General features: G+C 40.5%; 2 protein-coding genes and 2 long non-coding RNA genes across 4 annotated transcripts; 2 read left to right on the top strand and 2 right to left on the bottom strand.

The window, feature by feature from the left end:
- Positions 1 to 2,583: 2,583 nt before the first annotated feature.
- LOC123961881 lies at positions 2,584 to 2,995 on the bottom strand. The gene is made up of 2 exons (XR_006822802.1): positions 2,936 to 2,995; positions 2,584 to 2,829 (listed from the first exon to the last, which is right to left on the bottom strand). It is a non-coding gene; the product is annotated as an uncharacterized LOC123961881 (long non-coding RNA).
- Positions 2,996 to 6,581: 3,586 nt separating this feature from the next.
- On the top strand, positions 6,582 to 8,709 carry si:ch211-127m7.2. The gene is made up of 3 exons (XM_046037651.1): positions 6,582 to 6,815; positions 6,916 to 7,018; positions 7,442 to 8,709. Exons 1-3 carry the CDS (start codon positions 6,715 to 6,717, stop codon positions 7,793 to 7,795), a joined length of 558 nt encoding a protein of 185 aa, XP_045893607.1. The 5' UTR covers positions 6,582 to 6,714; the 3' UTR covers positions 7,796 to 8,709.
- Positions 8,080 to 10,493, bottom strand: LOC123961880. Its single transcript, XR_006822801.1, has 2 exons — positions 10,285 to 10,493; positions 8,080 to 9,737 (listed from the first exon to the last, which is right to left on the bottom strand). It is a non-coding gene; the product is annotated as an uncharacterized LOC123961880 (long non-coding RNA).
- Positions 10,359 to 13,072, top strand: LOC123961878 (cell surface glycoprotein 1-like). The gene is made up of 2 exons (XM_046037650.1): positions 10,359 to 10,514; positions 11,419 to 13,072. The coding sequence occupies exon 2, from the start codon at positions 11,426 to 11,428 to the stop codon at positions 12,356 to 12,358; it is 933 nt and encodes a 310-aa protein (XP_045893606.1). The 5' UTR covers positions 10,359 to 10,514; positions 11,419 to 11,425; the 3' UTR covers positions 12,359 to 13,072.
- Positions 13,073 to 14,371: the final 1,299 nt, after the last annotated feature.

Raw genomic sequence — 14,371 nt, 5'->3', positions numbered from 1 at the left:
CACACTGACACCCCCCACCCCCTTCAAATAATGCAAATGTCTCTGGACGTCTAAATTTTACTTAATTTCATATCATGCACAAATCTGGCACAATGCACATATTTGTTGTTAATTGTTGTTGTTTTACATTTTTATATCTTGTCAATTGCACATGTTGTATTTTTTTTTTCTTTTATTATTCTTATATAACTTGCATTTGTTTATTCCATATTTGTATATTTCTACATTTATTTATGTCTAACTGTATGTTTGTCTATGTGTAGCACCTTATCACCAAAGCAAATTCCTCGTATGTGTAAAACACTACTTGGCAAGAAAGCTCCTTCTGATTCTGTATAAATAAGTAAAACAAAACCACTAAAAACCATTTGTGTCTCTTGAGAGCTGTAGTAAAGCAACCATGTTTTGTTCAAAAGCAATGAAGTATTGAAGTTTCTTCTTTTTGACACATGAAATATCTGCATGCTTACATCATGTAACATGTAACATCATGTCTTTCTTTTGTTATATTTACTTCATTACTTACTTCAAGTGTGTTTTTTTTCCTTTGTACCAATAGTAGGAATTAATTGTGACTAGCGTGATTGCAACATATTAAACCATGTTAAAAAAATGAGCAACTGCACAGTGTGACATTGTCTTAGTGACATTCCCCATCATTACTCTTAAAAGGTATTTTAAGATTTTGTGTCTATGTGACAAATTGGGATTATTTCGCTGTCTGCAGCACGCTCGCTCAACACTGGAGCAGTTTAAAAAAGTGCATCTTGTAGACACGAAAACATGGGGAAATAATAATAATAATAATAATAGTTATTAGGTTGAAAAATACCAAAGTTACCCTGGGCAAATGGGATGCATAACCACCAAAGGGAAGGCAGAGACAGAAAAGTAGAACTAAAGGAAGATAATGAATACTCAAACTGTTCATTTGGAGGGCCAGGATTGTAATTAGCATTTTGATTGGAGTCCTAACCAGGCAAGTGATTGCTCTTATTAGCGTGCACTTTTAATTTAAATTAACATCTTTAATTTGGCAGAGTCTACGGTTGAGTAAGCCAGGTGACACTGCTGAGTGAAATCAACTCTCACTCCTTTCTTTCTTTTCCTTATTGAGAAAGAACGCATGCATGCACTCTCAGCACGAGTATTCAAAAGAGCTTTCAAGGAAAGGGTCGTCTTTAAGGTCAGGGATTACACAGCCAGACATTTCATGCAGTTCAACAGCAATATTTATCAATAGAGATAAGAAGTCCCAAGGGCTCTTTAAACTCTCCAAGCACATTACCTCCATCGTAGTACACTATCTGGATTTGCTTTGAATCTGTACTAGTGTTGCTTGATCTGCTCAGTGCAGTAAAACACACACAGACTGACAAATTTATAAAAGCACTTTTATCAGCTCCCGAAGAAAAGTCATTAAGATACTACTACATGCCTGTGATTGGCAGGAAATCCCTGTGGATTTGGCCTATTACTGTTGATGAGGAAGCAGAGTAGCCTACAAGTCCGGACTTTAATAGGGTGGAACAGATTACTGCGTCCCAGTGACTTCTCATTTTCCATCACATTGATTTGTAGAGGGGGTTTGTCCTCACACACACACTTTAGCGCGACAGATTTTATTGCCTTTGCTCGTGCCATTGGGAATTTGATGTTGTAACGCTAGATTATGTCACAACTAATCATGCGCAGTCCACTGTGGTAAATCCAACATTTAGCTGAGGAGACAAACACGGGTTTTATAGTGAAGCAATGAAAGCCTTTAGTTCAGTGTACCTCCAGCATGATATACCTTTTACTTTCCTTTCCTTTAAGGTGCCAAAAACATTTCATCAACTACTTCACACAATTTTGACAATTTTTTTATCAAATGTAATCCTTCCCATAGATGATTTAAATCATAATAGTCATTTTAAGGTTCAAAACCAGACTGCACCGAGGGCCCCAACCACTGAGAATGACACAAATATCCTATTCCCGGACAGATTTCCACGTATGTGATATCAAGCAGCAGGAAGAGCTGATGCTAAACTCTATTCTTATCTTTGGTCCATATGACAACAGATTAGACAGAAAGAAAAGCAAGAAAAATTACCTCATTAAACAAAGCAACTATACTGAAAGCCATCCCAAAGCAAAATCCATTGTAAAAAAAAAAAGGTTTGTAGATTACTAAACATTTGAGATTATAAGATCCTTATTTCACTTTAACCCCAGTATCGTGTCTTCAGGTTCTCTCTTCTTTACAATCCTCATAATCTGTTTATGCTCTGATGGAGCGCTGCATTTTTTCTGAATTATTACAAATTCACATATGGTTTGTTGTGTGGGATGTCCACCTTATATCTTCTGAGACCAATTCATCAGAGAAAGAAGCAATCGCACACACACAGTTTCACAGAAAATCTTTGGTTCACACTAATCTGCCATTTACAGTCCTTTAGTGTCATGCAACAAGATGCAAGTTTCGTGGTGTGTGTTCCTTTTAAGAAGAAACCTAAAATCTGTGCAATCAATAGTTTGAGGGGAACAATGTTTGTAATGGTGTGGTGTGGGGACAGAGTGGACCCAAACGCAACACTCGGGAAGAACAGGCTTTATTGAAGGGGAAACAGGGTTGAGGGAGTGGAGGTGAGGGAGAGGCGGACGCCGGGGAAACATGGGCACGGGGAACCGAGGAGCCTGAGACAAGGGAGCCGGGGCCCTGGGGACCGAGGAAGCGAGGAGGCACGGGGAGGAGCCAGGAGGACGCCGTGGAAGAGGTCTGAGTGGAGAGGGCAGGGTGGCGAGCCCAGCTGACGGAGTGGAGGACTGAGGTGAGTGGACCTGGAGGGGAGACAGACAGACAGACAGGGTTAGACACAGCGGAGACAAAGCACAGGGAAACAGAAATGGCGCAGAATACGTGAGAGCTTGAGTGGTAAAGTGGCACCGGGTAAGGAGCAACGACGATCAAGCAGCGATGGAGTGGAGATATGCAGGCAGGGATGAGGTTGATTGCTGGCAGGTGTGGCAGGCAGATGCAGGTGCGGGTCGTTGGCTGGGCTCAGGAGCGGAGGGAGAGAGAGAGAGACCACCCGCAGGGGAGGAGACACAGGGAGGCAGGCAGAGTACAGGAAAAAAACAGGGGAAAACAGAATCACAAGCAAAAAAGGAGAAATAAACAGGACACTCACCGTCAGCCGGGCTGCCACCACAACAGTTTTGCTGTTATCGAGGATAAGTCATGTGGGAATTTGTTCCCTGAAGCATTTTCCGCATTGTCAAAGAATGAAGTCTATTTCCTGTGATTACAGATACAGCCTGAAAAACTACTTTAATGGTCACATTGTCTGTCTATTTTGCTTCTCTGTTGCCAGCTGACATAGAGAATAGCTCATAATTCAACCCATAACCAATTTACACCTGTATTTACATTAGCTTTGGTCAACATCCAGGTGAGCGTATATTTCCCATGCACAGGAAGTGTATCAGCAAAGATGTTCCTATAATGTAAAAAGAAACAAATAAAGATACTGCAGATTAATGTAGACAACTGCATGACCATGTCCAAGTCATGTGACAGAAATACATCACACACACAGCTATGCACATCAACAAACAGTTTACACACTGAATGAGTGCGCTTGAGAGATTGCGTTGTCTTTGAACATGTTTTTCATTCTGGGAATAATTGGCTCGTGTGTGTTTTGCAACAATCAAAGCCAAGTGGGAGCTGAAAGACCCCTTACAATGTAAAACCGAGTGTTGCAATACAAGAAAGAGTTAAGTTAAGCTATACCAAAGCCTACATCTGTGAACATACATCTGCACATTAGTAAATGTGCTCACACGCACTAATACGATCCTGGGTTACATAATGAAACGATATTATGTGTCTCCCGACAGACAATGTGAACCGTGGCATATCTACATTCAATTTAAACATTCTGCTCTTCTTAAATCTTGCTCTCTCTTATGCCATATGCCCAATCACAACAAGCGTTTCTTGGACAGATGGCCAATGGAAATGACCCTTACTCAAAGCAGGGTTAAGCCCAGGAAGACAACTAGAAGATTAGTCTGGTTCTCACCATTTAAGGCCCTGAGAATAAGAACATTTGAAGAGGAGGCTGTGGAAACGAGAGGAGATATAGATTAGATTAGGTGGAAATTACTTCCTGATCGAGTCGTTGATGTCCAATTCAACTTCATCTTTATATCAAACAAAACTCTGTTCAAAATGTCTGTATAGTGTAATTACGGATCAGCTTGTTTTGCAACTCTAAATATCATAAAAATGCGGCTCATTAAAATATTGATTCTGAACCAGACAGCAACATCAGACCAGTGTTAAACAAAACCACAGCGCTGATGCCCTCATGACATTTTGGCCATGTCTGACCCACAAATTCAGCTGCAAGTAAAGCAGTGACAAGCTTTACTCCTTTAGCAAAGAAATCTTCTTAGCACGGCCTGATCTGTGGATGTGGCAGCAAGCCCGGAGGAGGATGAGTTCAATGCCTTTAGGTTTTTTATGTTTAAATATCTTTGTTTTGTTTTACAATTTCTTAAATAATTTCAACAATGATAATAAGTTAATGATGATGATAAATGAATAAAAAGTGAATAGTAAACAAACAATTGTTAATGGATGGGATGCAGTTATGAGAATTTGGTAATTATTAGACCTCGTGTGGTTTGTGTTTAACTAGAAACACTCGAGGTCTAATAATTATCAACTATAGAAATGTAGGTCAGTAACAGTCATTTTTTTTAACGTGCCTCTGTTGACATCTGTTGTAAACAATAATAATATTGTGGTTATAGATGAGGATTTGTTTTCATTTGATACCAGTTCAGCCCTCTGATTACATGTCATTCCTAAAATGCGCTGAACTTGAGAGCTTTAGGGAAAGTGACTTTGTGTGTGCATCTGGCTGTTAACATGCTCTATGCCTTGAGGTTTTTTTCCTCCCTTTCCCCCCACTTTTTAATTTAGTCAAATATACAAAGCTGGTCTTTGCAATCAAGGCCTAAGCACTTGTAGGAAGGGGCTTTACAGACATAATTAAAAGGCCTGAGTGAAAGAAGGCAGCTTTGGCTCCAAAGTGACAGAAGGTGAGAATCTGACACAAGGCTGTTTCGAACATCAGAGATTGAAAGAGGATGATAAAAGAGGAGAAAAGAGTGGAAAGTGAGAAAATAATGAGTCATGCGATTAGACTAGCAGGGATTATCTTCTGTCCACATGTGGCTAGTGTTGTCCACACATGCAGTTCAAAAATAAATAAAAAACATTAATCAAACAGCTATTATTATCTGACCAAATCTAAGATGGGAGTTAAACATATGAACAGAGTTGATGATGAAACTGATCTAATTTAAACTTTTAAGGAAATGTTGTTTTATGTTACTGGCATGAGACTCAATATGCCAATAAAAATATGTGAGGGAGAAGCAAGAAATACTATTCTTAATGTGGAATACTTAAAACAACCATAAGTAACAGCAAATGTGGATGAGCTGGGACAACAGAAAGGCCACGGTGAGAGAAGTGAATTTGAATGAGCAGACACTGCAACGCAGCTTTAATTACACAGCACACTACTGCAATGCTGATTAATTCCAACAATGACCAACTGTACAGGGTCTGTCTGTGTTTATGTAAGTGCTGTACAATTGTAGGAGATGGACGTGAATGAGGGGAGAGAGAGAAAGATAGAGAGAGAGAGATTTGGAAATTATAGTTGAATCTTTCACTGTACTACTATTTTTTAACAATAAATAAATGATATATTAGCTAGAGTACATTAAATAAGGATACAAGGAACATTAGCAGTAATGTGAATACGACAAGTATTGGGCATGTGCCACTACAATAGTAAAATCACAGAATGTGATTTCAGCAAAAGTGGTACATTTCTGATTCACACCTGTAGACCCATTCAAACCAAACTCATTTCAATAAAATAAGATAACTTAAGATACTTTATTGTCCCAGAAGGGAAATTTGCTTTGGACTCTCTGTCTGTTCTGCAGCTTTGCAAAACAACACAAAAAGAATCTCTCAACACATACTCAAAAGACAAAATGTCAATGAGCCCAAGTCTCAAAATCAACCCAATTTAAACCTATAAAACTATCAATCTGCTATGTCATACAATCAAGTGTAAATGTTTAAATACAGCTGGGTGTGGCAAAATGTGAGTGGTGGTAACTTAATATATTTTTTTTATTTATGTATATCACAATCTTTGGGTTCAGAGTATTCACACTTTATACAACCTCGACTGCTCTACATTTAAGAAGCATTTGCACCTTTAACATCACTTTTTTTAGTGCTTTAGTTACTAGTTTGCAGATCCATTTACATACAAAACACATTACATTATAGGTTAAACAAACCATATAAATAACAATGTAATATCTGTTTTAAGGCGGGATTTTTAAATAATCTGAAGAGCTTTACCTAATGGACTGTCTGAATCAGTAGGACAGTACATTCGTTTAATGTCAAAAATAGAGCTTTTTGCTAATATTTTGGAAGAAGTGTTTCATCTCTTGGTGCATTTAGCTATTTGTCTACTAAGGGGCGCTAAAGAGTCAGTCAGCGCGGTCACGTGACTTCACCAAAATGCAAACCCACGTTCGTCTTTGATACTGAATGAAACCTCGGTAACCTTTGTGCAGATATTCAAATATTGTAAAGTTTCATAACACAGAGCCAACATGTCGGAAAGGCACCGGGCGCTGCCGTCGTGGATGGCGAAGAAGAAGGAGCAGAAAGAGAAGGAGCCGCTGAAGAGAAGGGGGAAACGGAAAACTGCAAGGTAACGTTAGGTGGCGTGGGGAAAAAAACAAGACAGACTCTCGGTTTTATGTTTCTTCTTCCTTAGCTCGTTTTGACTAACATATACGCAATTTTTTCAGAGCTGCTTTCTACTGTATGAACGAGAAGGAGCTGGTAGAAGCTGCTGTTTCATATCTTACCAGCGGTGCCTGCGAGGACGTGGTTCTCCTGACTCACCAAAAGGTGGCGCTCTTTCCCTTTGTTAACGGTTGAAATGGTTTTTATACTGGAAAAATAAAATTAGCATCAGAATCGGGTTTATTGCCATATACATTTTCACATACGAGGAATTTGCCTTGGTATAAAGACCCAGTTATTGATAGCCATTTATAAATTAAATAAAAAAACATGTTAATATTGTTAAAAAAAATGTTAAATAAAAATATCCAAAAATGTAAATTAAAATAATCATGTGATAATCAAATATGTTTGGATTATAGTTCAGTTACTTTTACTTTTTGTCCTCTTTTACCTGCAGCAGTGTGTGCCTCTCAGCTTACTTACACAAATGTTTAAAAAACAAAACACTTTTCAAATCTTATCTCACAAGTTTTTGTAAAATGCAGGATATTTCCTGAATAATTGTGTAACCCCCTCCCCAAACAGGCTAAAGACAAGGCAGTAGACACAACTGTGAAGATGAGGGAGAATCCTGCTTCTCCAGAGATGATAGCAAAGCCGGTGATTTCAGAGGAGGAGTCCTCAGACTGCGGTGATGCCCAGGGGACAACGTACATCTCAGAAACAGACTTGGACATTACAGAGGTGGAAACGGTGCCGTACACCAAGAGCCCGCAGCATCAGCGACCTGAGGGTCAGAGGTCAGGACCAGTGCAGGATCACACCGGTTTCATGAACAATGAAATGGCTGACAAAAAAGAGGAGTGCTCACAGACGCCAGCAGATGCAGCGGAGGAGGATGATGCCTTGCGGCTTGTGCGAGAAATTTTTTTCACCTGATGATGAACATTTTATTGAATGTCACCTTATAAGTGCGCTAAGCCTTGTTCAGTTTTTGCACTAAAATGGAAAAAATTCTCTTAAAAGGGGAATGCCACCCAAATCACAAATTCCTCAGACCTTCCAGTCCATACTTTTGGAGGCCAAAAGTTCCTCTATAAAGCTGCAAATTAGAGAACTGATGCTTTAATTGATGTCACTGATATGTAAACTTTAGCACGGCTCCATAGACAGTTGATGAAAAGACTTACACCAATAATAATAAGTTTTCACACCAGAATGAGTAAATGCCAGTATATGCCTTTAATGACCGCTGATCTATGATCTAAAACCCAATCTTACAGTGCAGTTTCCGTCTGAGGTCCATTCAATGTTAATGGAGCTGCTGCATCTTTTACTTTCCACTGTCCTGTTACACTGAATTACCACAAATTAATGGGAATTCCCCAAAACACAGATAACATGGTATTTTGTAAAGTTTAGATGGAATTTTCCTGAAAGTTTATCCAAAACCCTTTTGATGTAAGTAACAGAGCTGAAATCTGAAACTGATGCTCATGTTACAGTACATCACCACACTTGAAATGCCCTGTAGACTAGCCACCAACCCTACTGTACAGAAGACCTTAAATTCAAGCCCATGTGTAGGAAAGCCCACGTTTCCACGAGCAGAGGACTGAACATTCGACACAGAGTTTCTTCTGATTTACTGAGCACTATAGTGTAACTGTACCTGTGGCCTCTTTAATCATAATGTCCTTAGAGGAATCAGTCAGCGAAGCTGCTCCAGGTTTTCTCTTGATGACACCACAGATTTAAGATGACAGAGCATACTCTTATGTTTAATTCTGAATGTATGTCCACTATAGATATTGTATTTTCCCCCCACTTTAATAAATGAGGAAGTAGCTGTTTTTCTTGAACAAGCAGTATCAAAAAAGCAAGTGTCAGCATTAACGCTATTGGTCTACCACCTTTTTACACAGTGTCATTGTCTTTAGCACCTATACACCAGCTATTCCTGTTTTTTTATTTACACACTGATGTCAGCTTCTCAAACCAGTTGGTCTACAATTCAAAAACACTGTTACGTCATGCAAAAGCAATCACAGTATGTTCCAGTTGATTTAACAAATAATGGGTACAGTTTATCAGAAAATCTGTCATTAGGCCTCGTCAGCATTTGCCTCAAACCAAAGATTTGACCACTGTTTAGTGAAAACATAAAGAACATGTAACAAAAAAATACATTTGAAATTTGATTATAAACTTTAATCAACCACTGTCCTGAAGCTCACCAATCAAACGTCCCTTCCGTTAAAAAGGCGAGGATGTGTTTTTATTTGGACCCATCTATTTCCAGTCAGAGGTTAGCCTCCTTCCCGTAACATGGGTCAGTGCAGTTACGATAACCAGCTCAACCTGCACAGCCACACAGATATAGAACCAGAGGGTCATGTGTTGCCAGCTCGCATACGACTGATTGAGTAGCAAAAAACTAACAATGCCAGTCAGGATGAGTAGGCTTGATGCAGTCTGGCAGGCCATGCTAAACCAGAGGGCTGCTCTGTCTTTGGCGTAAGCTGCTAACAGCATGGCCAGCAGGGCAAAGGCCACAAGCACCACTGGAATGTACAAACCCAGAGTAACCACTGTTGTGAGGAAGTAAATTTTTATCTTGGATTCAGCTCCGTTGACAGGGCTCCTGTACCACCTGTTGCAGGAGGGTTCACCATGTTGACCATGTTTTAGACAAAAGCTAAAGGGGCTGATGAGGGCTTCGTTGGAGAGAATGAACACACCAGAATAGAGCACCAGGGAGGTTAACATCTGAGTGAAGATAAGCAGGAGAAACACCGAAATCCAAAAAGAGCGCCCCGTGGTTCTCTTCACAGAAAGAACAGCCATGACTGAAGCTGACTTAGGCCTCATGACCCCTGACCTGCAGATTTAATATTCATGTTGACAGAAATCAATACAAACACTTAATCATTTGGGAAATAAATCTTAAGAAGACTTTCTGTACAAACAGAAGAGATGCATTTAAAAATGCCTATAAATTCAATATTTCTTAATGAACTCACTTTATTATTGTCTAAGTGATCTTCATAAATAAGCCCTGAATGGGAGTGGTTATAAATGGCTCAGCAAAACAGGCACTAGCACTTGCTACAGCAATAAATGTGTCACCTATTCAACCCACAGTAGGTCAGCTGATCAGCATGTTTACCCATTATGATCGCATCACATTTAAGTAAAATGGACTTGTCAACACTGAAATCACTAGCTTCCATTATAATACAGTTTAAGAAGCGCTAATTGTGATCATTTTGAAACTTCTAGTGATAATTTAGAAACATGACCCAGTGCTGATCATTTACACACATGACAGGTGAACCTGGTTTGATGAAATACTGATTCATAGCTGAATATTAAGTTTTGATTGAGTAAAGATAAACGTGTAGTTTAATTTTGCGCTGTTTACTTACGATTAGTTAAGCGATCAAAATCAGTCTGGCCCAGGAAGTGCAGGATCGGTGGTTCGCACGGCACGCGCATAGACCGTGGGCGCGCACGGTGCGCAACTGCGTCTGAGGGACTCAACCAGAGGACTACTTGGCTTCAACAGTCAGTCTGACGTGCGGACTTCTTCAAGTCAAGAGTGAGAGATCATCTGCGACTTTATCTCTTTTAAATCCAACGCGAAAAGTTTCAAAAGGTTGGTGACGGCTATCTGTTTTAACTGCACGTTACGACCCCAGCTATTTTTTTTTTTTTTTTTTTACCGTTGTCGACACTTTGGATAGATTAAAGTTTGTCCAGCGCGAGAGGGAGGCGGGGTCGTCTGCAAGGGGCTTCTTTGTTCGTTTTGCTTAGACCAGCAGTAAATGGCAATTAGTAGAGGTATTAGTTGCGTTGATTATAATTATAATCTGGATGTTTTTGTCATGCTGAATATTAACACTGCGTGCGGGTATGTGGATCCATGTCTCTGACAGAGACAGCACAGTTCGGACAAGGTGTGGTTGTTTAACAGAAAAGCGTAATTAGAAAATCAAAAGAACCGGAAACCATAAACTATATATTCTCTTTCAGGGGGTAGTGGCAGTTATGTGATGTGAAGTGGTAAATGTTTTCAGTGCACGTCTAAACCTGGCCATAATTGATTTCCAATGGACTAAGGTGGAGGTGACATGCTGTGCAAAGCAGTCAAGAGATAATCAATCACACAAGCAAATGCTTTAAATGATCCTTGGGCATTGACTATATAGACATGCTCAAATCTCCACACTGTCTCTTAGGACATACTGTACATGCAGCACGGGAAGGGTTACAAGAGAACATAATGTACCATAACACACAAACTGGCTAATTTTTGCTCATGCAATTCACTTAACTCTGACATGTTTAAGACCGTGTCTCTCTTTAGGTTTTGTTATTTTTGTAATGTTCAACAATTGCATATTCATGAATTTGGAAGAAAATCTTAACAGAGTGCCTGCAACAAGAATCTTGTGTAATACTGAGCTAAAGAAAAGAGTGAATTTACTTTTTGTAACCAAAGAATATCATTTGACATTTTATTATTTAAAATTTTATCCTCATTTTGAACTTCTGCACAGGTTCATCATGGGAAACAAGTTAGGCAGAAAGCAAGATGGCTCAGTCGACTGCGATGAAACTGCTGCCTCTGAACAGCAGACTGCAGAGGTGGCAGAAGAAGACTCTGGGATAACACAGACTCCAGAGGCCGTTGAAATAGAGAATCTAGATGTGGTGGTGGGGGAGCAAGTGACACAAGTGGCATGTTTACCCCCTGAAGAATGTGTGGCTGAGTGTAAAGAGGTGGAGGCTCCTGCTGCCCCACTAAATGATGCTGAACCAGAGCGTGTGGCAAAGGAAGCCCCAGCTCCAGTCCAACCTGAGCCTCTGCTCTCAGTTAGTGAACCATCTCCCCCAAAACTTGTTGCTGAAGCTGTGCTTGCTCCAGACTCAGCTCCAGAGCCTGTTCCCGAACCAGATCCTACCTCAAATCCAGCAGAAGCAGAACTTGAGGCAGTCCCTGAGCCCATCTCAGAGTCAGTACCTGCCCTAGCTGAGGCCCTGGAGCAGAAGACAGACCTGATTACTCAAGAGCCTCTCCCTGAGCCGGTGCTTTCTTCACCACCTTTGATCGACCTGGGTGTCCCTGATGTAACTCCCCAACCTATTAACACCCCTCCCTCCCCAGTTCCCATCCCTGCCTCAGTTAATGCTGATGAGCCCTCAGACATCCCGGTGACTCAGGAATGCCAAGACAGCGCTGAGATGTCTGCGGTTTCCACGTTTGAGCCGGAAAAGTCTGAGAAAACATCAGAATCTCCGGAAAAGATGATGGAGGTGAAGGAGGCAGGGAACTTGGAGCAGCTTGTGAGTGATGTCAACGAAGAAAGTCTAAGCGGACTCCTAAAGAACTTGGAGCTGAAAGGAAATGACCTTGTCGCCGACCTCATTCCCACTGATGTCAAGATCCCTGATGACACTCCCATCACAGACATGAGCACTTCCACTGAGCTGATGTGAATCCCGGATGTGAAGAGGATTTATGAAAGAAGTGAATGGATATTTTTCAGTGAAACCCTCTTAACCCTTTACATGAATGTGGTTTTTTTTTTACATCTAAAGTGGCCTAATAAAGGCAAATGGCTATCTCTCTTTAATATGGAACCAAATGAACTCTGGAACAAACTGCTGTCTTGTCAGTTTTCACAAAAAATTTAATCTTGATACAAGTATGTTTTTGATGCATTATACAGCCAGTAGGTGTGTGGGTGAGGGGTAAAGGGGCTCAAACAGCACAGGGGACATGAGTGTACCCGAGTGTATTGTTGGACAGCAGAGATCTTTCTCTATGCAAATTCACCAAACACAAATTTAAATGTGTTTCTTGTAGGGACCATTCATTGCTATATAAAAACCCTACACAATGGAAGTGTGAAGGCACAGAGGTAAAACTTTTTGGAAGATATGTGAGTGCACAGCACTTAGAAGTTAATGCAAAACGACAGGCAAGGGACAGTAGCAATGCAACCAAAGGTGGAGACAGTATATGCATACCGCTATATAGCAGGATACAAGTGTCCGATTAACATTTATGCTATAAAATAGTCGTAATTGGACCTTTTGTAATATTCCTTAAACAGATGTGATCATCATCTTATTGTATTTGCAATACAATAACGGGATTTCTTAACCAAAGTAGTGGCTTGCTTGTGAAAATAAAGATATTATTCCTCATGTGTTCTGGTCATCTGTTTTTTTTGTTGAACTATAATAAATATTATCTGTTGGAGACTTCAAGAATGGAAATGAGGAGCAGATCAAGAGAAAGGCGAAATGATGTGAGGCCACAAAGAGGTAGGCTCGTCCCATCGTTTCAAATGTGGAATAAGAACTTAATTGGCTTAAAATGTGCAGAACCTGGACATCCTGGACCTGTTAAATGCACATATTGCATATGTGCAATTGTATATTGTAATATGTATATAGAGCTTTACCCCCCTTACAGAGCGTGTTTAACAATACACCAATACACGTGAGTTGCAGTATACACATGGAAATCAAATTCTAGCCAACATAGCACAGACTACGTATAAAAGACACTGTCTTTCTCACAGTCTTGTGGGAGGGAGGACAAGGGGAGGGAGGAGAAGGCGGGGGGAGACGAAGCCACATTCTTTCCAGAGGAAGAAGGTTTTCGGGGGGCCTGGGTCAAAAGTCTTCAGTTCGACTGCGTTTCAGTCCATGAGAAATCTGCTCCTCACATGCCTCTCCCACCACACTCCTCCTGGCCTTGCAGCACTGCTATCCCAACATCTTGACAAAATAGTCAGTGGACTGGTATGAGAGTCCACTTCTGCCTGCCTGAAAATGAAACTTACAGAAATAACTACTAACTTTGCCAATTTGACAGGAATACTACCTAACAAAGGCAGGGCTATTCTAAGATGTCATCAAATTGTAGAATGTGGAGCTGCTCCATCTGACATTTATGTCAAATGCATTAGTTAATCTACATCAGGAAATCATTGTGGTGCACCACTTGCGTCAGCTCCAGTTTCATAATTCATAATCGTATTAAATCCCCCTCCCACATTTGTCTTGTCGTGCCACACCTAACTTTAACAGACTACGCCTTAGGGCATGGCAAACTGTTAAGTCCCATGGTTTTGGCAACACACTGATCAGTCCCTGTGGAGTGGGAGAGGCACTCCTCAGACAGGGATCTCAGTCAAGCTAGCCGCTAGTAAAGGCTACAGTTAGCAGACTGACCTGCTTCTTGAGACGCACCAAGAATAGATAAACGGCATGATTTGCACTATTTGTGATTCCTGTCATACCAGAGGCTTTCAGCTCAATAAACAAAAGTGCTGGACTTGAGTCACCCCTCTCCTTGTTGATTTCCTGTTTGGCTATGGGCTCTGATGGCCAAAGCACAAAAACAAAGAAAACAGAACGTGGTTTTTGCTTCTGTGACACAATATTGTCAAGAGAGTACCACACTTACATGTATTATATTATATTTGTTTTTTAAGG

This window comes from Micropterus dolomieu, linkage group LG22, assembly GCF_021292245.1.
Source record: "Micropterus dolomieu isolate WLL.071019.BEF.003 ecotype Adirondacks linkage group LG22, ASM2129224v1, whole genome shotgun sequence".
In the NCBI taxonomy this organism is placed as follows: Eukaryota; Metazoa; Chordata; class Actinopteri; order Centrarchiformes; family Centrarchidae; genus Micropterus; species Micropterus dolomieu.
This window is presented reverse-complemented; position numbering and strand designations above follow the sequence as displayed.